The sequence below is a fragment of the Durio zibethinus genome, chromosome 1, assembly GCF_047325235.1.
Source record: "Durio zibethinus cultivar Kanyao isolate XHJ-2024 chromosome 1, ASM4732523v1, whole genome shotgun sequence".
NCBI lineage: Eukaryota > Viridiplantae > Streptophyta > Magnoliopsida > Malvales > Malvaceae > Durio > Durio zibethinus.
This window is the reverse complement of record NC_143162.1, coordinates 35,025,588-35,048,092: the sequence shown is the minus strand read 5'-3', so window position 1 is coordinate 35,048,092 and position 22,505 is coordinate 35,025,588. Positions and strand designations below refer to the sequence as shown.

General features: G+C 34.5%; 1 protein-coding gene and 1 pseudogene across 6 annotated transcripts; both read left to right on the top strand.

The window, feature by feature from the left end:
* Positions 1 to 295: 295 nt before the first annotated feature.
* Positions 296 to 3,730, top strand: LOC111311335 (protein SOB FIVE-LIKE 5-like; annotated as a pseudogene). The gene is made up of 4 exons (XR_016345568.1): positions 296 to 1,090; positions 1,189 to 1,260; positions 1,350 to 1,420; positions 1,566 to 3,730. The product of XR_016345568.1 is annotated as a protein SOB FIVE-LIKE 5-like (transcript).
* A 511-nt stretch (positions 3,731 to 4,241) lies between these two features.
* Positions 4,242 to 21,135, top strand: ECA3 (endoplasmic reticulum-type calcium-transporting ATPase 3). 5 transcript variants are annotated; one of them, XM_022912896.2, is made up of 34 exons: positions 4,242 to 4,482; positions 4,648 to 4,698; positions 4,770 to 4,803; positions 5,523 to 5,540; positions 6,369 to 6,505; positions 7,270 to 7,344; positions 7,746 to 7,791; positions 8,270 to 8,329; positions 8,437 to 8,517; positions 9,758 to 9,843; positions 10,703 to 10,804; positions 11,482 to 11,535; positions 11,619 to 11,720; positions 11,826 to 11,884; positions 12,442 to 12,586; positions 12,973 to 13,080; positions 13,596 to 13,748; positions 13,990 to 14,094; positions 14,419 to 14,615; positions 15,275 to 15,386; positions 15,593 to 15,691; positions 15,783 to 15,928; positions 16,072 to 16,129; positions 17,090 to 17,182; positions 17,505 to 17,555; positions 17,698 to 17,829; positions 18,150 to 18,251; positions 18,630 to 18,684; positions 19,081 to 19,166; positions 19,629 to 19,777; positions 19,889 to 19,994; positions 20,105 to 20,158; positions 20,513 to 20,561; positions 20,734 to 21,135. In XM_022912896.2, exons 1-34 carry the CDS (start codon positions 4,450 to 4,452, stop codon positions 20,799 to 20,801), a joined length of 3,006 nt encoding a protein of 1,001 aa, XP_022768631.1. In that variant the 5' UTR covers positions 4,242 to 4,449; the 3' UTR covers positions 20,802 to 21,135. The 5 variants fall into 5 exon arrangements, 4 of the variants coding, with proteins under 4 accessions (XP_022768631.1, XP_022768632.1, XP_089623032.1 ...); XM_022912897.2 differs by lacking the exon at positions 5,523 to 5,540; XM_089766906.1 differs by lacking the exon at positions 17,698 to 17,829.
* The last annotated feature ends 1,370 nt before the right edge of the window (positions 21,136 to 22,505 follow it).

The window sequence follows — 22,505 nt, the reverse complement described above, 5'->3', positions numbered from 1 at the left end:
GAAAGGGAAAGATAAAAGAATGAAAAATTAAAAAAGATTGATGTAGTACTGTTTAATTGTCTTTATAAGTGGCCAGCTTGATACGTTCATTTGAAGTGATATTATTACCCTGTTTGCAGCCCATCTATCAGTTACAAACTAATCAGAGACTATATATATAAACATCAAAGACATGCAGGAAAACAAAGGCATAGGCTATTAAATGAGCAGTAAAATACATTCACTTTTTATTGAAAGGACAGCACCATTGTTGTACAGGTTGCTGTATTACTACATTTATACAAGAATTGATAACCGTTTCCTTTATCACCACTGTTACCAATTGCTATCGTTTCCTTTCTCTCTCTCTCACGCTCTTGCACTTATCGCACAGACTCTCTCTCAAAGCCAACTGGCGATTTTGATTGATTCACATAAGAAAAGAACAAGAGGGAGAAAGGATTGAGGAAAGGACAAAAGTAGTCTAGGAGAGGATTTGAGTGTGATTCATTTCGTCTTATCCGCTCTACCCTCTTTCTATTCTCTTTATACACACAACAGCTTCAAAAGTTTGCATGTATGTGAAAATCCAAGTGAGAAAAAGAGAGTGTTCCTTTTCATTGTTCATAGCAAATTCATTTCCTTTTCTATCTTTGTTACACACAAGGAGAGGGTTGTCAAGAAAACACGCATTTTGTAGTTTGGTTGGAGAAAGAGTGTGATAATGAATGTATCAGCTTCACAATGTGGTAGTGGTTGTGAGTCTGGTTGGACTCTTTACTTAGATCAATCCTCTTATTCTCAAACTCGGTATCAAAACTTTGGTGGGAACTTTGATGAGGATTATGGAGGAAAAGGAGCTAGATTCGTGGTTGAAGATGAGGAGGAGGATTTATCCATGGTGTCTGATGCATCTTCTGGCCCAAGACATTATTGCGAAGACTATAAGGGATGCCTAGATGAAAATGGAAGCTTCTGTTCTGCTCCTGTAGCCCCTGAACCATCCAAGAAAAGCGACAAAAATAAAAAGAAAATAAAAAAACATGGTAGCAATCAACAGCATTCTTATCTTGATGACACTGCCAGCTCCCCTGTAATAAGCTTTTCCAAGGCAAGTTTCACATCCTGACTACAATTTTCTTACTGTATACCTATAGGTCCATTTGTAAAACATTAGAGTGATAATGGGTGTTCTTGGTGTATGTACAGAAGAACAGCAAGAAAGAAGCTTCAATAGATTTCTTGGACTTGTCACAAGGTTACTCGGGTACACATTTTAAGGTATTAAGCACTAACTATCTCCTTTAAAAAAGTTTGTCTACCATTATCATATAGTGTATAAACTTGGCTATGCTGCTTGTGAGCTCCAGGGCAAATCAGCATTCCAGAAAAAATTTGGTTTCTTGAAATCAGGAAAAGCAGGTTCAAAAGATGCAGGTTAGTCTTTGCTTTCACTTTGTCATAGATATTCATATTCTTCTCGGGAAATTTTGGCATTTAGATTATGATACATCTATGGACAAAAAAGGAAATTTGATGGTTAGATATGCCTAATTTGTATTGTATTAATCTCTTGGAACAGGTAGTTTCCAGGAAAGAAACTGGGAATGACAAAAGGGTAAACCGTAACAGCTTTTGTCTCTAGTCTCTACTACTGCAGCTGCCCTGGAGAGAGAAATGAATGGCAGGAACGTGTAAAAAAAAAGGCATTAGATCTCAAAGGGATCTTGTTCCTTCCTCTTTATTCTTGTTTTTTTCTTTTCCAATTCTACTTTTTATTTGTTCCTGTCAATGCAGTGGGAAACAACCTGAGAACATTAAAAATAAATTAAATTTCTGTCATTGGTTGTATATATTTATCTTTTTTATCAGTGATAGGCAGTTGTGAAAATTGTAGGTTTTCTCCAGTTTTTTTTTTTCTTGACATCATCATGAATAGACCATGCAATTGATGCTGCTCCATACTGTGTAGAGTCTGGCTTTATTATCACAGAATCTATTTCTTCAGGTTTATCTACTGTAGAGTGTAATGTTTAAAACTTAGTAATACGCTGAAGGAACGTTCTGCCTACCATAATTTTCCACTTGGTTGCACGGAAGACTTAAAAATTTTGGATGCTAGGCTGAGAATATGCGGTATCCACAAATAAATTTGCTGTTCAAATTTCATCACTGTCAGAGACACTAGTTTCTATCTTTTTTTTTTCTTTTTTTTTTTTTTACCGTTTTGGAAGAATGATAGAAAGGCTATATTTTTGGAAACAACTAGAAACATTATTAACCTAGGAAACTTCATATTTAACCCAAAAAAGATGGAAGGAAAAAAATGAAGAAAAAAAGTGAAGGCTCACCACAGAAGATAGCTGTGGTCCTTGGATGGACAGGGTGTCGTTGCATTTTCCATTAATCGGACGAGTACCCCTGTAGCCCATTAGAGCCCACCCAACCACACACAACAAAAAAAATTGAAGAGAGTACAAGGCCATTATAAAAGCATACCAATCCGGCAATCCCGGATGGCAGCAAAATGGCCCACCTTTTTCCACATCTGCAATTTCCAGCCTAGCTTAAAACTAGGTAGGGTTGGTAAATTTGGTAACCTATGCTATACCAGATTCAAAACAGACAAATATCTCAGATGGAAGGAAGCAAAAGCCAAGCTTCATTTTCCACCAAAAGGGTCCCAAAAGCATCATCCCACCATTCCCTCTCTGATAGCTACTAACCAAGAATGTGATCCATACATAATACTGGGTGCAATTATTGAATTTTGTTTTAGTGAAGGTGTTTCCCAGGCCGTCCTGAGACTTAGCAAACCATATCTTGGAAAGGGACTTGGATCTTAGGAAAAGGACAACACTTTCCCACTTTGTCCTGTCAATCCTTCTTTCTTGTCCTTTTTTACTTTTGATAAAATAACGTCATACTATATTCACTTCCAAGGTTAATGTCAACTACAAAAACAGGATAGAACCAATTTATTGTTTTCACAGAGTCAGATTATGCTTCCAATATTTGACATTATAATCCCACTTATAATAGATTTATGGTCGATAACTCGAGATATATATACACTGTATTACACTATTTCCTTAATTTTATGAATCACTTACTTCGCTAAAATATCTGCAGTGATATATTGTCCTGTCAGTAGCTTTCTGAAATGAAGACAAGAAGTGCGCGGGGAGGCATGGGAAGAGGGTTTTGCTGTTCCAAAACTCGGCTGCACTTGCCTTGAAATTCAAAATATCCATTTAAGCTTGCCCACCAACATCTTCTGCAAGCTGGCAGAGAGAACTCCTACTGACCTAAAGGTAGCTCTTCCATTTTTCATCCCTTCCCAACGATATGGACAGCTAGCAAATTAAGAATAAAAAAAATTCAGGCATGGACGTTAAAACAACACCAGAATTGAAGACAATTGTACCACTACAGTAACTAATTGGCATTGTTGTCCCATTTGGCATCTTGTAATTTCCCAATTTTAATTCATCAAAAATGATCTCACATTGTAATTCATCAAATGCTTGGGTGATTTTAAGCTAGGGAAAAGTTTATGAAATTTTTAAAAAATGTGGATTAGCCCAACCCAGTTATAAGAAGACAGCCCAACATTTTGGGTCGTGGGCCTCTCTGCAACATTGAATTGTGATTGATCATTTTCATGGCAATTGATTGATGTTTGTGTGGTTTTTGAAATTAAGTAATCAAAAACATTTATCTTTTCAAAAATTGTAAATGAAATAATTTGCACATGTAAATTGACCATAAAAATCTCAATCAATTGATTTGCACCTTTGCCTTCAAAGAATTCAATAATTGTTAGTAACCTTGGAAACACCAAATCATCATTATACATATTTTTATTGTCTCTTATTCTCTATATGAAAGCTAGTCTCCCAATTAACCTAAAAAAAAAAAAGTCTTGTCTTATATTTTAGTTTTTTTAATTGAAATTATTAATTAATGTCTCATAATACTTATAAACAATTGTTAATCTATTTTTTTAATTTAGTACTTTTTATGGAACAGTGTCTAAGGTCTAATGGCCTAATTTAAGGGTTAAAAAGTAATTTACGGTCGCTTAACTTTCGAACTGTCATTATAAGTTCAAGGATTAAAATGTAATTTACTTGGTCATTTAACGTGGACGCTGTTACTACAAGTCGGTAGTAACCGTTGACTGCAACTTCAACGGGCTACAAAACGTAAAGTTCAAGCAACAAATATAAAGCCCAAAGCGGGCGGTCCAACGTGAATCTGCCATTAAGTCGGTGACCCACAAACAATCAACCCGTAAGCCGGACTTGAAAATTCGGGAAATCCCAACGGTTCTAAGTACAGAGATTTACCTGTATCAGGCAAAGCGAAAGTAAAATTTTTGTGGTTTTTGTTTTTCTTTCTTCAGAGTGAAGAGGAGAAAGACAAAAAGGCTGAGAGCCCAAAGAAATTTATCATCTCCGATCCTCAATGGAGGATGCCTACGTCAGATCTGTTTCTGAGGTATCTCACTTTTCTATTTTATTTACATTTTTTATTCAAATAGTTTGAGACTACTTACTCTAAGTGAATTCTTCAATTTTAACTCATGCGTCAAGATTTTTATTTTGAGTTCGTTTTTTCAGATCGAGATTTTGAATATTGAGTGCGTTTGTTTCTTTGTGTTAGGTTTTGGATTTCTTTGGGGTAGACTCGACGAAAGGTCTCAGTGATTCTCAGGTAAACCATTTATATTATTGAACTGCATCGAATATTTTTGCTAAAATTGGATTTTGTGTTCGTAATGTCAGGTTTTGCAACATGCTAGGCTTTATGGTAAAAATGGTAAGTTAATGTTGTTGTAGTTATTATGTTTATTATAAATTATTTATTTATTTATATTTCATGTGCAATTGACAATATGTTAATGGAGGAATTAGGGGTATAATAGATCGAGTTCGAATCGATACAGTATTAAGCTCGACTTGAAATTTGATGCTTGAAACTCAGCTCGAACTTGACTCGAGATAGAAATTGAGTTGTTCGAGCTCGCTTAATTAGGTTTGATTAACATATAAAAATAAACTTGATTCTTATATTCATCAAAAGCTTGATTATTTGTACTCGAGCTCGAGCTTGAGTTTGAAATATATTAATTAAAATAATAAAAATATATTAAAATTTAAAAACTTGATTAAACCCGCGAGCTACTTGAGTTAGGTATAAAAATGTGTGAACTCGGTTCAATTGATAAGCCGAGCTACTCGATCTCGACTTGATAATAACCGAGCCGAATTCAAGTTTCATTTAAGTCGAATCCAAATAACTTGTGAGTACTAATGAATCATTTACACTCCTAGGAGGAATAGTTAGGAACTCTATCAAGATACTTTTTTTTATGCGATGTTTCCTTATAATTTTTCATCTGGTTTAAAATTGCAGTAGTTTAATCAACTACAGTGATCTTGATTCATGAATATTATGAAATTTGATATTAATTTCTCTTTTTATCTCCCTTATAATTTTTTTTCCCTTTCCTTGCATGTATGTTTTATGGTCTCCAGTGCTGCCTGAAGAAGAAAGTAAGCACTGCAAACCACCATTTCATTTCTCATTTTGAGTTTATTTATTGAATTGCTCTAACAAAGGCATTCATGCACCTTGATACTTGAATATTGTATGTGTTTTTTGTTATGAAAGTTACTTTAATTAGCTCATCTATATTTCTGTCGACTTTTTGGGAGTTGATAGCTGTTGCTATGCATTAATTTAAACTGTAACATTTTAATTACTCTAACAGCTTCTCTGTATTACTGTTAACTTTTTCTCCATCAAGCATTGCTTTATGGTTTACCTATTTTTCATTGCATTTGAGTCAAACTTCAAAAAATTATGTTTTATAGAAAGCCTTTTGACATTTATGTGGTTTGTCTGAACAAGTCTTTGCATTTAGAATCAGCTTAACAATGAATGTCTTGTGAAATTGTGACAATCTTGTCATAGATTGGTATTCAGGAAAAAAGAGGTTGGCTCTGGCTATGGCTCAAACTCTTGGCATTGTACCAGATGTTGAGCCTCTTAAAAGCTATATTGAGGTGGTTTTAGCTTCTATAATTTATTTTTGGCAATTTTTCTCCTTCTGAAAGAAGTATAAGAGCAGTTAGTTTTAGTAAAAGTAGAATTCTCAAGAGGTTGCTTGGCGAATGGTTCCTGGCATCTACCAACCCCACGAGTTATTTCTGCCATTGGCAGTTAACCATAAGGAACAAGCAAGCATTCACAATCCGATTTCTTGTTGTGAAGTGTATGCTTAATGATGCTCTCATTTCCCTTTTTTATGCACCTGATCTATTTTTGCACAGAGTGTTAAAATTTGCTAAATTTTTTGTATTTTACGTTGTTGGATACAGGGGCTTCCTTTTGGAAATTAGTTTTCAAGCAATTTGATGATCTGCTTGTTAAGATATTGATTGCTGCGGCACTTGTATCTTTTGTTTTGGCTTTGATTAATGGAGAGACTGGCTTAGCTGCATTCTTGGAGCCTTCTGTAAGATTATCAAACTTAGCTTTGATAATATTATTTCTTGTTATCATTTTCCGAAACATGGAAATGCATTTTTTTCTATCATTTTGTAAATTAAATGAACAGTCAAAATGCTAGTCTTTTTTAAGATATTGTTGAGTGGATTATTGTAGGGCACTTACTGCAGTAGTTTTGTTCCCTTCTGTGTAGTTTTCAAGTTTGCTAAAGCATCTCTTGCTAAGGTGGCTATAGGCTAGATTGATCAGGGCATGGAATTGCACCAACTTATAATTGACTCTACAGAATGGTCAATATATTTTTATTTAATATATTTTGGGGAAGAATTAACTGCCAGGTTTGTTAGCTTTTGGAGAAGGGAAGGTTAAATTGTATCATTTGCAGTTAATTGTATTTGAATATGAGTTAATGAAGTTTTGGTATATAACCTTTAAATTAAAAAATTTAGCTACTTGGGCATGAATATTTAAACTGAAAAAGTGGCTAGTTATGCATGTAGCCTGTGAACTGAAAAATGTGGCTAGGTGTCATGGAGATGGGCAGCCTACTTATACTATTCTAGTTTGTTATCTGAAGTCTCTTACTTGTCCAAGGAAATACGGACCTTAAATTTTTAACATTTATGGCCTATCTTTATATGTGGAATTTATTGGTGCCTGTAGTAATATCCAACTTTATATGTGAATCTGTTTTGGAATGTTGGTCTAGCTTTTCCATTCTTGGTTTATATCTTCTTGTTTTAAATAACATATTGTTTATTTAATCTACAGGTTATCCTCCTGATATTGGCTGCAAATGCTGCAGTAGGAGTAATTACGGAAACAAATGCTGAAAAGGCTCTTGAGGCATGTTTTTTGGAATCTCAATCTGAAGCCGCTAAAACAATTATTTTTTTATAATAAAAATGACACCTTAAGCATGCAAAGGCTGGTCAACAATCCTATGGATGCTACAATAGAGCACAAATAGAGAATGAGAGTTGGAATATCAGCAAAGTTGATTCAACACTCTCTGACCTGTGATGTCTCCCCATCTTTCCAATATATGAATCATCTTCTTAGTCATAACCTACGAACACACCAAAACATGTGGACCTAATATTCGTTCCCATAAGATGATATAAAAGAAGATAAATTCACTGGTCCTTTATTCTTTTTGTGCATAAATTGCTGACACAGACTTATTTGATATTGCTATTTCTTTTTATTATTATTTTATTATTATTATTGTTATTGTTTTATTGTAGGAACTTCGTGCCTACCAAGCTGATATTGCAACTGTGCTTCGCAATGGTAAATCAAATAATGATATAACCATATCACTTGTTCATGTTGGTTTTAGTGTCATGGTATGATAAGCCAGTGGTTTAATTTGTTTATTTTATTTGTTACATTAAATTTTTATTATCAGAAGAGTGAGAGCAGATAAATAGTTATTTTTTATTTTTGGTTTTGCTTGTCTGTTTGGACTTTGATAGTCATAGCCAATTGCTTTTCTGGATCTGGATTGAAACGCACCTTGGAACAATCCTTATGTTTTGAACCTGTTATATGTCAAAGTAATGGGTATCATCTATGGCTGTGGATGTTAGCTCCTGGAGATTGTTGCTTTGAGTTGAACTCTTAATATTTTGTGCTGGACTTGTGTTTATAATGTTTACTCAACTCTTGTTTTCTTCTCTATTTCATTTCTCTGTGTATGGTTCTCATTATATTGATGCTTGACTGAAAGTTAAATTCAAATTTCTGATGTTCAAAGTGGCCATTGCAGGTTGTTTCTCAATACTTCCTGCAACGGAGCTAGTTCCAGGAGACATAGTAGAAGTCAGTGGTAAGTTAGTCATCTATTCTAAATTTCAAAATCAGTTTGTCACTACTTGTTTTAGTAAGATACTGAAAGAGTGGTCATTTTTGTCTTGTCTTCTGTAAATTGAATAGTGGGAAGCAAAATTCCAGCTGATATGAGAATGATTGAGATGCTAACTGATCAGCTACGTGTTGATCAAGCAATTCTTACAGGTACAAACCATTTTTATGAATTGCTGTATTATGGCTTCTATTTAATAAGCATGACAAAAGAAGTAAAATTTACAGATTGAGGTGGCCCTTATGGATAATCTTCCAAATTGAGTGTATCCACTGGAACTTGGTGTTGCTATTTTAGATAGTGTGTGGCTTAGAGAGATGCTTGCATTAAGGTTTCTATGTATGGTGCTGGTTTAGTGGTTATCTTTGAAGTCAGACCTTTAATTTTTTGCTTTCTCGTTTTGAAGCAGATAATGAAGTCTTTTTGACTATTTTTTGAGTAACCCTAGATTTTGAGAGTAGCCCTCCATTCTGGGTGATGAGTAAAGGAAAAGTAGGGCATTGTTTCTTTATGCCAAATACCTAATTAGTAGTCAAGTTCAAACACTTTCTAATCTTACTGATTTCATCAAGCTGGATTGCTTGATATAGCTTTAGAAGCCCTTAGAAATTGATTGAGAAAATGTAGTCTAGTTGCTGCCTTTCACATTGTATTGTGAGTTTGTCTACTTTGGAAATCCTTATATGATTTTAGCCGTTCTTGCATGGATTGAGCAACTAACATTTGATTATTTTCCTGCGTCATTTCTGCTTTAGATAAGAAACAAAAACTTGATCAGATCTCCTGTTTGTAAAATATTTGATTTTTTTTTTTTTGGATAAGTAAGACATTTAAAATTTTTAATGTTCAGGAAATATTATTCTAATTCCAGTGAATTTCATGATGTGATGGTTTTTGCCTCCTATATCTGATTGATATTTGAATGGTTTTTTTATTGTTTAGGGAGGGTAATGTGTTTCCATTGAAATTTGATTATGCACATTTCATCTAAAATTATAAATTATCATACTTGCATGTTGATTAAAGTGAAAAACATGGGAGTTAACAAGTTAATGAGACTAATGCCTTTGCTTTGATTACTTAGTAAATTGTTTGCGCTTTATAGGAAATTGGAATATTTGTTTTCTTTGACTTATTCTAAGTGGTTATTAAGCCACACAATGAGCAGGGATTACTTGCCCAGAATATTTACTTACCAGACCATGCCTATAGTTTTTCCTTGTAGCCTTAGGTGCACGTCGATCAGGGTGCTTTATACTTTTATTTATTTTACCCTTTCACACATGGTTTACTGCTTAGGACCTTTGGATTTTTGTTTGATATCTTGTTAGGAGTTAACGTTTTCTGTGTGCGCACAGTCCAATTTCAGCTGAAGTTTTTGTGTGATGGTAGGTGAGAGCTGCTCCGTGGAAAAAGACCTCGAGTCCACAAAAGCAACAAATGCTGTATATCAAGACAAGACAAATATTCTTTTCTCAGTAAGACTTTAAAATTTGTTGCACTTGATACTTTGACATGATGAGAGTTGCTTGTGCATGTAAGAAACTGAAATTCATCGTTTCACTGCATTGTTGCAGCTAGCTGCTGAAATTGGTTTTGATTGAGAGATTCTGAATGAGTTTGGTGCATAGTGGGCCATAAGTGGGATTAGTGTTGGAAAACAAACGTTTCACTTTTTTCATCTGTTTAAGTTTTGCTGGATCATAAATTTTAGTGGTCTGAATGTATATCTAGTTGACTGCATTGTTAATGGTGCTCCGGCTCATATGTGCTCTAGGGTTATTCCTTTTTTTCATCTGTTTAAATTTTGCTGGATCATAAATTTTTGGTGGTCTGAATGTATATCTAGTTTACTGCATTTTTAATGGTGCTCTGGCTCACTTGTGCTCTAGGGTTATTCCTGCATACAAAGGTAAACAGCGCATGCTTTTGCTACTTTTTTAACTGAATAAACTTACTAAGTTATGTATGATTTTAGTGTGGGCCTTCGAGGTCATGTGACTACTGCATTCAAATTATTCAGTTGGATATGCTTTCAGTTTCTAGGTTTTGGATTTTGTCCCTTCTGTTTCTCAGCTTTAGTGGGTGTATAAAATTTCAACAGTTTGGCCAGAAAATGGAATCTAGGAGAGATATTAAGTTGACATGCTTTATGTTTCTGAAATCTTCTGTCAATAGTTTTTATGTATGAATTTGACCAGTTGTTATATCTTTACTAGAACAGATCAGATTTGAGAAGCTAAATTTTATTTTCATTTCTGCATTCCCAGTGCCTTGGAAAAATTCCTTGCTTTTCTATGTTATTAGCTACATATTCTAACATTTTTGGATTGCCAGGGTACAGTTGTGGTTGCTGGCAGGGCAAGAGCTGTCGTTGTCGGAGTTGGTGCTAGCACTGCCATGGGCAGCATCCGTGATTCAATGTTGCGAACAGATGATGTACGTAAATTTTCATTTTTTCACCATTACATTTGCCTAGGCATTTCTTTTGCTTTTCCCCTGGAGGAATGTTATTCTCTCTTTATTCTTTCTACCTGTTATAAGGAATTCTGTTATGATATTAAATTCTTTGAAAATTGTTTCTGAAGTTTCATATTCGTTCCTTGTATTTGAGGTAGATTACAAGATGCTGGTGAAATAACTCTCCTGAATGGTGATCTTTTGTTTTCAATTTGGTGCTTGAGAAATTGTTTGTATGCTTAGCTGGTAACGAGGTTTTAAATCTCTGAATTTTAATCTCTATGCAATATTTATTATCTACCTGTTTTAAGGAATTCTGTTCTGATATTAAATTCTATGGAAACTGCTTCGAATGTTTCAAATTTGTTCCTTATATCATTACGTGGATTTAAAATTATGATGCATGATGCTGGTGCTGGTGAAATAAGTCTGCTGAATAGATAATGGTTGTATGACTGGTGATATTTCTTTTCAGTTTGGTGCTTGAGAAATTGTTAGTATGCCTAGCTAGTACGGAGGTTTTAAAACTCTGACTTTTAATATCTATATGTAATATTTATGATCTTACTATAGCTTTCATCAAAGACCGATTTAAATTGTGGTTTTTACACAGATGAGCAGTATGTGTTTATTCTAACCTTTCTTGTTGGTTGCAGGAAGTGACACCATTGAAAAAGAAATTGGATGAATTTGGTACCTTTTTGGCAAAGGTGAGTGTTAGTTTTCTGTTTAAGCTTCAACTTATATCTGGTAGATATGATAACCTTCTATGATAACATTGGTGTGTTTTTAGGTTATTGCAGGGATTTGCATACTGGTCTGGATTGTAAATATTGGTCATTTCCGTGACCCTTCTCATGGTGGATTCTTGCGTGGTGCAATTCATTACTTTAAGGTAATGTTGTGTTAATCTACTTTATTTTTTACTTGATGGTTGTTTTCCATAAAATATGTATGTTCTTACATTTTAACTTTGAACTACTTGGTTGTGCCTTTATAGATTGCTGTTGCACTTGCCGTTGCTGCGATTCCGGAAGGGCTTCCTGCTGTTGTAACAACGTTAGTGTGTCAAACTTCCTTGGTTTATGAATATCTCAAAATCATTATCATGGAATCCTATGTGGCAAACACACTAGGCTTCTATTGAATATGGATACGTATGTTCAAGACATTTTCTGTGAAACTGAATGGGAGATTGAAATGTTTATTGGATGATTGGTATACTATATAGTAAAGATGGCTGAAGATATGACTTAAGAAAGTCCCTTGTCATGTAAATTTTTGAGCCATCAAATCACAAAATCACTCCTAAAAATGTATCTCAAACTCACTTTTCTATGATAGTTGTAAGCTTATATTGACTAGTGCTATCAACTATCTGTAAAGCATTTTATATATTCCCCAAATGCGTGTTGAACTCTTCATTTTTTGTTAGTTATTATCTTGCATTAATGAGGAGTGGTAGTGAAATCCATTTCGTGTTTAACTTTTTAAGAGGGATAATTATAACTTTGCATTTCTTTTGGCTGCTTTCAGTTGTCTTTTGCCCAAGACATATGCTTTCTCAAATTGGAATCTAACTTGCTATTTTTGGTGATGAATGTTCACTTTTCCAGGTGTTTGGCTCTCGGAACAAAGCGAATGGCTCGACTGAACGCTATTGTTCGATCCTTGCCATCAGTAGAAACTTTAGGCTGCACCACAGTGATTTGCAGTGACAAGACAGGAACTCTGACGACAAATATGATGTCTGTTGCAAAGGTAATAGTCCTAGAACACTTAAGCATCAAGAGTATTATGTGTTACCTCTCAAATCACTTTCTTCTTGGTTTTTTAGTCATTTATGCTATTACTTCTGTTGTTTATAAGCTGCTGCTTCCACTGTTGTTAATAATGAAATTTTGGTTTGGTTTCCAAGTTGCAAACATTCGCGGAAGAAAACAATGGATAAGCGCTCCTTGTCACTTATAATTCATAATTATTACTAATTTCAGTTTTTATTTTACCATACAATAATAATAGAAAGTATGGCTTCATTGAAGCTGGTCAAGTAGAGACCTGCTTTCCTTGCTTCTACATATCAAGCTTTAGTATCATTTTACTGCTTAACAGAATGATATTTCTTTCTGGCTTTTCCTTTATCTCAGATATGTGTGGTCAATTCTGTGCAAAATGGTCCTGCAATTGCTGAATTTGGTGTCACTGGGACAACTTATGCACCAGAAGGCTTTATTTTTGACAGCACTGGGATTCAGGTAATTTGCTTGTAGATGGTTTGACATTAAGTATATGTTCTATAAGGGGACCTAGCCTGTCAGGGTGACAGGGACAATACTTTGAATTATAGATGGTAGGCCAAAATAATAAATATGTTCACCACCACTAGTTCACCACTATTGCTAGCTTACCCCATAATTTGGACTGCCAGTGTGTACTCCATGGTTACGCTCCTATGTTGGAAAACATACCATACAGAATAGGGTTGAATTGTCTTATTCAATTCCTGTCTACAAGACGAAGGTCTTTGACCAATTTATGTTAGAATCCTACCATACTAATACTTAGATATGGCGTGAACCTGTGAGAGAAATTGAAAGATACAAAGATTGGTGACTGCACACAGAAATATATATATTCTTTGGTGAACAACTTGCTGAATGAAGCTAGATACAGATGAGGCATGACTAAGTACATATGGTGGTTGACTTCTGGACCATTTAGGATTATATCATTTTGCATTGCATCTATATGACATTTGTTTATTCTGCAGCTTGAATTCCCAGCTCAGTTGCCTTGTCTTCTTCATATAGCAATGTGTTCAGCTCTATGCAATGAATCTCTCTTACAGTATAATCCAGACAATGGAAACTATGAAAAAATTGGCGAGTCAACTGAAGTAGCGCTCCGGGTGTTGGCAGAGAAGGTTTGTATATTTAGGCCTGATGGCTGGCTACATGTGGCTCCCTATGCGGCTGCCTTCTCTTGTATGCATCTTGTGTGTGTGACCTTTTACTTATCCAACACACTAAATAAAAAAAAAAGCTGTTGCTAATAATTGTCATTGCTTATTCTTTTTACTCCTTTCTTCCTTTTTGTTTATAGCTTTTGCGCTGCAATTATTCATTTTCAGTCTGCAGACTTATTTATCTTATTGATTCTTTCAGGTTGGTCTTCCAGGCTTTGATTCTATGCCTTCTGCTCTGAACATGCTGAGCAAGCATGAGCGAGCGTCCTACTGTAATCACTATTGGGAAAACCAATTTAAAAAGGTTTGCATTTAGATTTTGTTTTCTTATGTTAGGTTTTGCTGTGCAGTTTGTGGGATTTGAGTCAAATTGTCTGCAGATAGACAATCTGGCCTGAATTTCTCTGGATGTGATGGGTTTTCGTGTTTAAACACTTCACAGAAAGGGATGTTTTGTTTTTGTTTTACTCTTGATATGTTCTGGATTTCTTTATGGTTCTGCCTGTTGGTAAATGGTCATAAAGAATTGGTAAATTATTTAGATTTCTGATTCTCCATCCTAAAGGTTGTCCTAAATTAACTATGATGATGAATTCTCTTTGATCAAGTGCTTATTTATCCTTTGCAGGTTTCTGTTTTGGAATTTTCCCGAGATCGCAAAATGATGAGTGTCCTTTGTAGCCATAAGCAGACGGACATTATGTTTTCCAAAGGTGCTCCTGAGAGTATCATTGCTAGGTGTAGAAATATCCTCTGCAATAGTGATGGCTCCACCGTTCCATTGACTGCTACACTTCGGGCTGAGCTGGAGTCAAGATTTAACAGGTAAGATTTCATCTTGTTTCCATGTATTCATTAACTTGTGTTTATTTCCATTTCACCTTCCCAAATTTGCTTAATTTACTATGCATCAGATGCGCCAGTAGCTTTAGAGACTTACTCATGATGTTGCAAGAGAGGAATGTGGAAGTGCTTGAAAAAATTTGAGTTTCTTGTTTGATAAAATCTTATGACGGGGTTCATCGGTTGTAATGCAATGTTGATATCTGAATATGGTGCAGATCGACATCTCTAGTCCAAAAACAATAGATATGAGGAAATCAAACTAAAATACACCTTGATTTTCTTGGATAACAGAGCATTATATAATATTTGGACTAACTGATTGCATGAGTGTAAAGACACTAATATTCTAGCTATAAAATGACAAAAAATTGCTTATTAGTAGTGCAATTTATGCAAATTTATGCTAAAAGAAGGCAAAAGCATAGATAAGATCTTTGTGAAAATACATGCTAACTTCAACTCTTGTTTTTCATGATAGTTAAAATTTCTTGATGTTTTGTTTAATTTATGGAATTACTGGCTGCTGCTATTTTTAACAAGATCAGGCTGGCATTTGCAATGTGTTGTATCTTGCCGATCAATATCTATATATTTTGCTGGTTCAGCTTTGGTTCACACATTGCTTCTTCATTGTTCAGTTTTGCAGGGAAAGAAACATTGAGATGTCTTGCGTTAGCCTTGAAGATAATGCCCATGGGTCAACAAACTCTCTCCATTGATGATGAGAAAGATCTTACATTCATTGGGTTGGTATGCTTTCTTTTCATAATAGAATTCTTATGGCCACGTTTCTGTGCATAGCTTGTCTTTGTTACCAGCATGCTTCATATAATTGTTGCATTTGCCTAATTGCTTCTGTTCTTTATATATCCCTCAAGCACTAGTTTTTCCTTTCCCCTTTTTTTCATAACCTTTTCCTTATGCATATTCTTTTTGCTGTTCATCCTTCCTAAAAGGTTGGAATGCTTGATCCGCCAAGAGAGGAAGTGAGGAATGCTATTCTTTCATGCATGACTGCTGGTATACGTGTTATTGTTGTTACTGGAGATAATAAGGTAAGTTGGCATGATCCCATGGTTCTTGAAAATGTGATTTTTCATTTTCCCTGACTGTCAGTTGCCTATCTAATTTGCAACAAAACTTCAGTCCACAGCAGAATCAGTTTGTCGTAAGATAGGCGCTTTTGATCACTTGGTAGATTACGTTGGGCATTCATATACTGCTGCTGAGTTTGAAGAGCTTCCAGCAATGCAGCAAACAGTGGCATTGCAACGTATGGCACTCTTCACCAGGTACTAAGGGTTTGGTTTATGCAGTGTATCTTTTTCTAGATATTATTTGATTGTATGTGTTCTGATGTCTTCTTTGCTCCTATTTTTAGTTATTTTTTATATAAAAATTCATTTTGTTGATATGCATTTCTGTAAATTTACAGGGTTGAGCCTTCTCATAAAAGGATGCTGGTTGAGGCCTTACAAAATCAGAATGAAGTAGTAGGTTTCTTAATAAAGTTTCCTGGTTTTTAAATTCTCAATATCACTTTACATTATTTTTTGTTGCTGTTGACTTGCTGTGATTTTATTCACTATATTAGCTGCCATGGGAGGGAAAAACTTAGCAATGAATGTGGATGAACCTTGGGGGCATTGACAGAAGTCAAATGGTTATGTAGTGTTGACAGTAGTAGTACTGTTAGTGTCAGTCAGGAATGTTGATGTTTGTAAAGTATCCACAGATAGTAAATCCAAAAACCTTATAATGCAATTGTATAACCACATCGGTTGTAGTTTTATGTTACCACTACTTCATTTTATCATCAACCTATGGATCCCTCTTGTTGGATTCGTCTTCTATGTTGAAATGTTAAACACCAACTTTATCAAGAGATTTGAGGGGAAGAGAAATGAAGCTTGAATCTCTATCCATATCTAAATCCTCAAAAGCTGTCTCATTTTTTAGTCCTATTGAACCAGAACACCACTAGTTTGCAGTTCAACATTGGTGATAAGAAAGTGGAAATTACAAAAGTAAAATTTTATTCTTAGAGAGTGGAACTACAATAACACTTATCATTCGTCTTGTCGCATACTGGTTCCACATGTAATCTTAGGATGATTTTTGTCTGATTAAGTAATCTAAGTTGGTATAACAAAACTTTTTATGTTTGGCATGAGCCAGGGCCCAAGTGAATGGGCTGATATCTTAAATTGTTATGGCTTTATCCTTTATTTAAAGGGATCTATCTTAAGAATACGACTGCTGGTTGATAAACAGGGTTCTTGCAGAATGCTTTTTTAAGTTTGATTGCTCTTATATTTCATAGAAATGCTCTGAGTGTCTATGTGGTGTACGTGATGTTATTTGATTTGCTTATTATTCTTTTCTCTCTAATTATGCATGCCCAATGCTCTGGTATTTCTCCAGTAATTTGTAATAATACTAATTTTTATTAGGTTGCAATGACTGGTGATGGTGTCAATGATGCACCTGCACTTAAGAAAGCAGATATTGGAATTGCAATGGGATCTGGAACAGCAGTTGCAAAGGTTTGCATATTTGGCCTCTCCTCTAGTTCATTTGATCTCATATGTTCTTTTTCATGTTTGAGTGGTCGGACATCTAAAGTCACAATTTTATAAATTTGGCTAACTTGGACATAAAAAGATAATAAGCATTTGAGTTACATAAAGGATGTGTACTTTTTACATGTCTGCTTTTTTCATCCATAATCATTTTCAGTCTAATGTTGCTGTGGTTGAGTGATTATCATTTTATCTGATAGCTGTTCACTTCAATGTTACTGGAAGAGTAGTCCTCTTTGATTTGATATTTGCTTCATTCTCACTATCTTTATCCTTTCAATTACAGAGTGCTTCAGATATGGTTTTAGCTGATGACAATTTTGCTACCATTGTGGCGGTATGTTAGTTACAGTTTGGTTCTATTTTCTTCTTGACATATTTGTATTCTTCTTATAATTGTTTTAAAATGCATGCAAGCATATACATGGATACGTACACATAGAGGATGTTCAAATTGTTGAACTTTTCAATTTGAGCAGGCTGTTGCAGAAGGAAGGGCCATATATAACAATACAAAGCAATTCATTAGATACATGATCTCTTCAAATATTGGTGAAGTAGTTTGTATTTTTGTGGCGGCTGTTCTAGGAATACCAGATACCCTTGCACCTGTGAGTATGTTGATTTGAAAATTATACTTTCAATTTAGCATCTCATGCTGTTAAATGAGGGGAGAAAAAGGAACTAAATTTTGTTTAGAGCACTTTGTCATATTCATTTATAAGCTCTTTATATCTTAGTGTTTGAAGAGCATTTATCCTGATCTGGGTATTCTTTTTCATAACATTTACTAGATATTTCCATTACTTTGTTGATGGTTGATGACCAGGAATTACATTTTTTTTCAAACGCTACCATTATCTTTAATTTTGGTGATCCTAAACAGATAAAACTTTTCTGATTTTTTCATGGTTTTTTTAATAATGTCCAGGTCCAGCTACTATGGGTCAACTTGGTTACTGATGGATTGCCTGCCACTGCCATTGGGTTTAATAGGCAGGACTCTGATGTGATGAAGGCTAAACCTCGCAAGGTACTGCTCTATTGATTCATTCTCTGGAGAAAAGTTGAATCAAACCATTCAAGATTTTCTTTAAAAAAAAACATGCAACTAAAAGCCAAATTGTTAGAAATTGTATTGAACACAAAAAAAAGCAGTTGTTTGATTTCCTTTTTTTTTTTTTGTACTTTGATTTTTGAAAAAATTGTCACTTTATTATTGAAGTATATTCTGTATAAATTAATGATTTATCTTTATATTAAATATCATTTGTATGTTATACATTGAAATGAAATTTAAATTGATTAGATTTCTTTCTATTTTTCTTCTGTAAAATATACTACATTTATGGAGAACTATAGTTCTCTGTTTTAGTTCAGGTCTGTCACTTTATTTAACTTGGGTGTGCAGGTTGGTGAAGCAGTGGTCACTGGCTGGCTGTTCTTTCGTTATTTGGTGATTGGAGGTATCTATAAATATTTACTTCTAATTTCATCTATTGCTAATAGTTTGGAATGCTTTGTTTCCCTTTTGGGGCATCTTCTAAACAACTTTCACATTGCAATATCATGTTGCTTTGCTTCCCACATGCATTTGGATTTTGATTCTTTTCTTATAAGTAAAAATTTTATTCATCCAATAAAGGCAGGAATTTGACCTGCTACAAGGAATCACCTGCAATAAGCAGGAAACATACATCTTATACAAGCAGGAAACATAGTAACATCTTATACAAGAATGCCCTCATTGATCCCTCATTTTGAATTTGGATTGACTCAATTAACTGTATTTTACTCTTTTTTCTTTTTTGTTTTTTGGGGTAAATTTTTCACTAATAAGAAACGTTTTCTGGCTGATGTAGCTTATGTTGGCCTTGCCACTGTTGCGGGGTTCATATGGTGGTTTGTTTACTCAGAAACTGGTCCTAGACTACCATATGCTGAATTGGTAAGTTTCTATTTTCTTTAATGTTACTTATATGCAAGATTAGTGCTGACTTCCTTGGCATGGGCATCCCGTCTGGTTGTGCTTTTGATATTAATGAATTTGTGCCTTTGGGCACATTTTTGAGGAATATATTGAAGAGTTACCTGTTTCTTTCCTTCTTGTTTTCAGCCATGGTGTGCAGTTTGATTTATCTCCCAGTGTTATTATGAAGAATTGTCTAGATATATGAGACATTCAATAGCAAACTGCGGTTATATTGGTTAACTAAAATTTGGTGAATAAATCTTTTGAAACTTTTATGTTTTAGTGCATGTACTTTAACTTAAAAGAGTGATGGGGTCTTTGTGTGATTTTCTGAAGGTGGCTTTATATGTTCAAGTTTTCCCCTTTAAAATCTCTTTTCTATGTTTTCATGTCTTTATATATTTCTTTCATGATATATAACAACTTCATTTGTTTCAGATGAATTTCGATACATGTTCAACAAGGGAGACAACTTATCCATGCAGTATCTTTGAGGATCGGCATCCATCAACTGTGTCCATGACTGTGCTTGTTGTTGTTGAGATGTTTAATGCTTTGAATAACCTCAGTGAAAACCAATCACTTTTGTGAGTGTGGTCTTTCTTTCACTTGTAGTTAACGGGAAACTCAATGAGGAAAAAGAAAAGAGAAAGGAAAGATTTTGCTCTAACTTTTTTTCCAATACCGCTTAATTTCAGGGTTATTCCACCTTGGAGTAATTTGTGGCTGGTTGCTTCAATTATCCTAACAATGCTCCTTCACATACTTATTTTGTATGTTCCCCCGCTATCTATACTCTTCTCTGTAAGTTGTTTTCTCCTTCTGCTATTAACCTTAATATTCAATTCGTTATTACTTTCGTTTTTCTTCTTTGAGGAAATTAAGTCAATGGCATGGGATTTTTTGTTGCATAGGTTACACCGTTGTCGTGGGATGAGTGGACTGTTATCCTGTATCTTTCTTTCCCTGTAAGTTTTAAGTACCATAGCTTTTTTAAAGGGTATAAATGCATTGTGATATGATATTCTTTAATGTTTAATTGAGAGCCTTGTCCGTGATTATGTGCTATGCAAACGAATAATTTCCTTATCTTGTTATTGCTTTTTCATGGCACCCTCATTATCTTGGCCTTTAACTTTGTGGAAACAACTTCATGCTAAAATATATGGTTCCACTATTGCATGTACTATTTGGTTGGTCGGTGTTAATTATAGTTACTTCTTCCTAATTTCCCCTCCAAATTATTGATTGGTAGGTGTGGTATGCCTTTACCAAGATATGATGTATTTCGCTTACCTCTAACATTCTCCATCTGCTGCCAGGTTATAATTATTGACGAGGTGCTAAAGTTCTTCTCAAGAAATTCCAATGGTAATGCTTGCTGTTTCTTTGGCAATAACTCGTGACCTAATAATGTACAATGATTTGGTGACCCGAATCTGTGAAGAACGCACATTATTGCATTGTTCTAACTGTTTCAGATCATTTTTAAAACGAGAGCCGTCACAATAAATGTTTTCCATATTTGTTTGATTTGTTGTAGGTATAAGGTTCAATTTCAGATTCAGGAGATTTGATGGACTTCCGAAAAAGGAATTGCGAGACAAGTGATTGTGATGTTTCTTGATGGAACCCTAATTTTGTTTGTGCATATATGTTTTGAGTGGATGCGAAGCACAGCTGACTGGTTTCTCTTCTCTGGAGACACAAATGGAAGATAACTTGCACAAGTTCCGGAGGTGCTGCGATCTTGAGAAATTTTTTTTTTTTCCTCCCACCAGTGTTACACTTATGCAAGTTGGCAAGCTATAAGCCTGTAACAGGGAAGGGTAATTTGGGGCCTTTGCACATTACGATAATTTCATCCACCAATGGATTTAGAAAGGAACTTCACTAGTGGTTGTAACATTATAGTTATTAATTTATTTGTTTTTTAATAGAGTTATTAATTTATTTGCTGAAACTTAAAACAAATCTCCTAAATAATCTTCAAAAAAGAAAAATAAAAGAAATAAATCTTCTAAATACGGTGCCTTCAGTGACATTTTGGACTTTCTTATAAGAAGAAAATATACATTCTATTTTAACTTCTGAAAGTAATAACAATGAAGTCAATTTAAGCTTCGTTTATCCCCGTGAGTCTCACCTCTGATTTTTTGAAATCTCTCTCTCACCATTCTACACCAACAATTTCAAATTTCTCTCAGATTTCACTCGTGCTAATTTCCATCGCCATCGACACTACTAATCTCGGCCACCATCATCACCATAACTTTCAACTTCACAACGCTACTTGGATTTCCTCTGCTACAATTTCTTCAATTTATTTGGCTAGGTATTGTTGAATCATTCTCCATCATTATGTTCTTAGGATTTGTGTTTTTGTTAATAGGTAAAATCCCTAAATTTTTTTCTTTCAGCTCAATTATATTTTTCCGTTTGTGTCGTTTTGAGATAAGTATTCATTAAAATCAATCTCTCATTTTGATTCTGATTTTTGTAATGAACGAAATGACTAACAATATTTTTGTTTCAATCAAGCTTAAGTTTTATTTGGTCCAACTTATCTTGATTTTGTTGTTCAGTCAAGCTTAAGCTCAATTTTAATCTAAGGTAAGTCTTAATTTTTTTTTTAATTTTAATTTTGATTTTATTTTTTCTTGTGAATTGTGATTTAGATTTGACGGTCCAAAGGTTGTGTTATAACTTGCTTAGAATTTCAGTTTTTAGGTGGCAAATGTTTAGCTTTCTATTTCGCTATTGTAATCTTGATTAGAGATAGTTGGCAGGCGTTATTCTCCTATTTACCTTTTCTCTCTAGTTTTTGCTTCTATTAGCTGCTGAAATGAACCTTACTGAATATCAAATCTAGTCACATAATCCTTGGACTTACAATGAATAAAGAAACTAGCTAGGAAAGAAACGATGCTGATCTAGAATAACAATACCACCCTCATTTGGCTCAGAAATTAGAATTTGGCAATGGGAAGGGAACAGGATCATGTGGGCATTTATTGATGCCCATTTGTTTAGGTCAGCTGATTTTTGTTGATAATTTTTAATTTTTAATGAAAAATATTGTTGTCTGTCTAATGCAAGAAGTAGAATTTGACGTTTATTCTTTAGTTGAACGGTTGAAAAAGAAAAGCGAAATCAAATTAATAATGGGAAAAGCACAGGGAAGGGGAAAAAACAGTCGTTACATGTCTGAGTGTGGACGAAGCAACTGGCATGGAGACAGGGAGATGGTTTTACTGTGAGTCAGGATTTAAAGGGTGAGGAAGTGTTCCCTGCTGTTGGTGGCACTGGCATGAA

Bases quoted from the DNA above. Each gene is read 5' to 3' on its own strand.
- ECA3 (XM_022912896.2), top strand. From the start codon at position 4,450: ATGGAGGATGCCTACGTCAGATCTGTTTCTGAG. The intron at 19,778-19,888 runs GTGAGTGTGGTC...GCTTAATTTCAG, and splicing joins AGTGAAAACCAATCACTTTT to GGTTATTCCACCTTGGAGTA. The intron at 20,159-20,512 runs GTAAGTTTTAAG...ATCTGCTGCCAG, and splicing joins TCCTGTATCTTTCTTTCCCT to GTTATAATTATTGACGAGGT.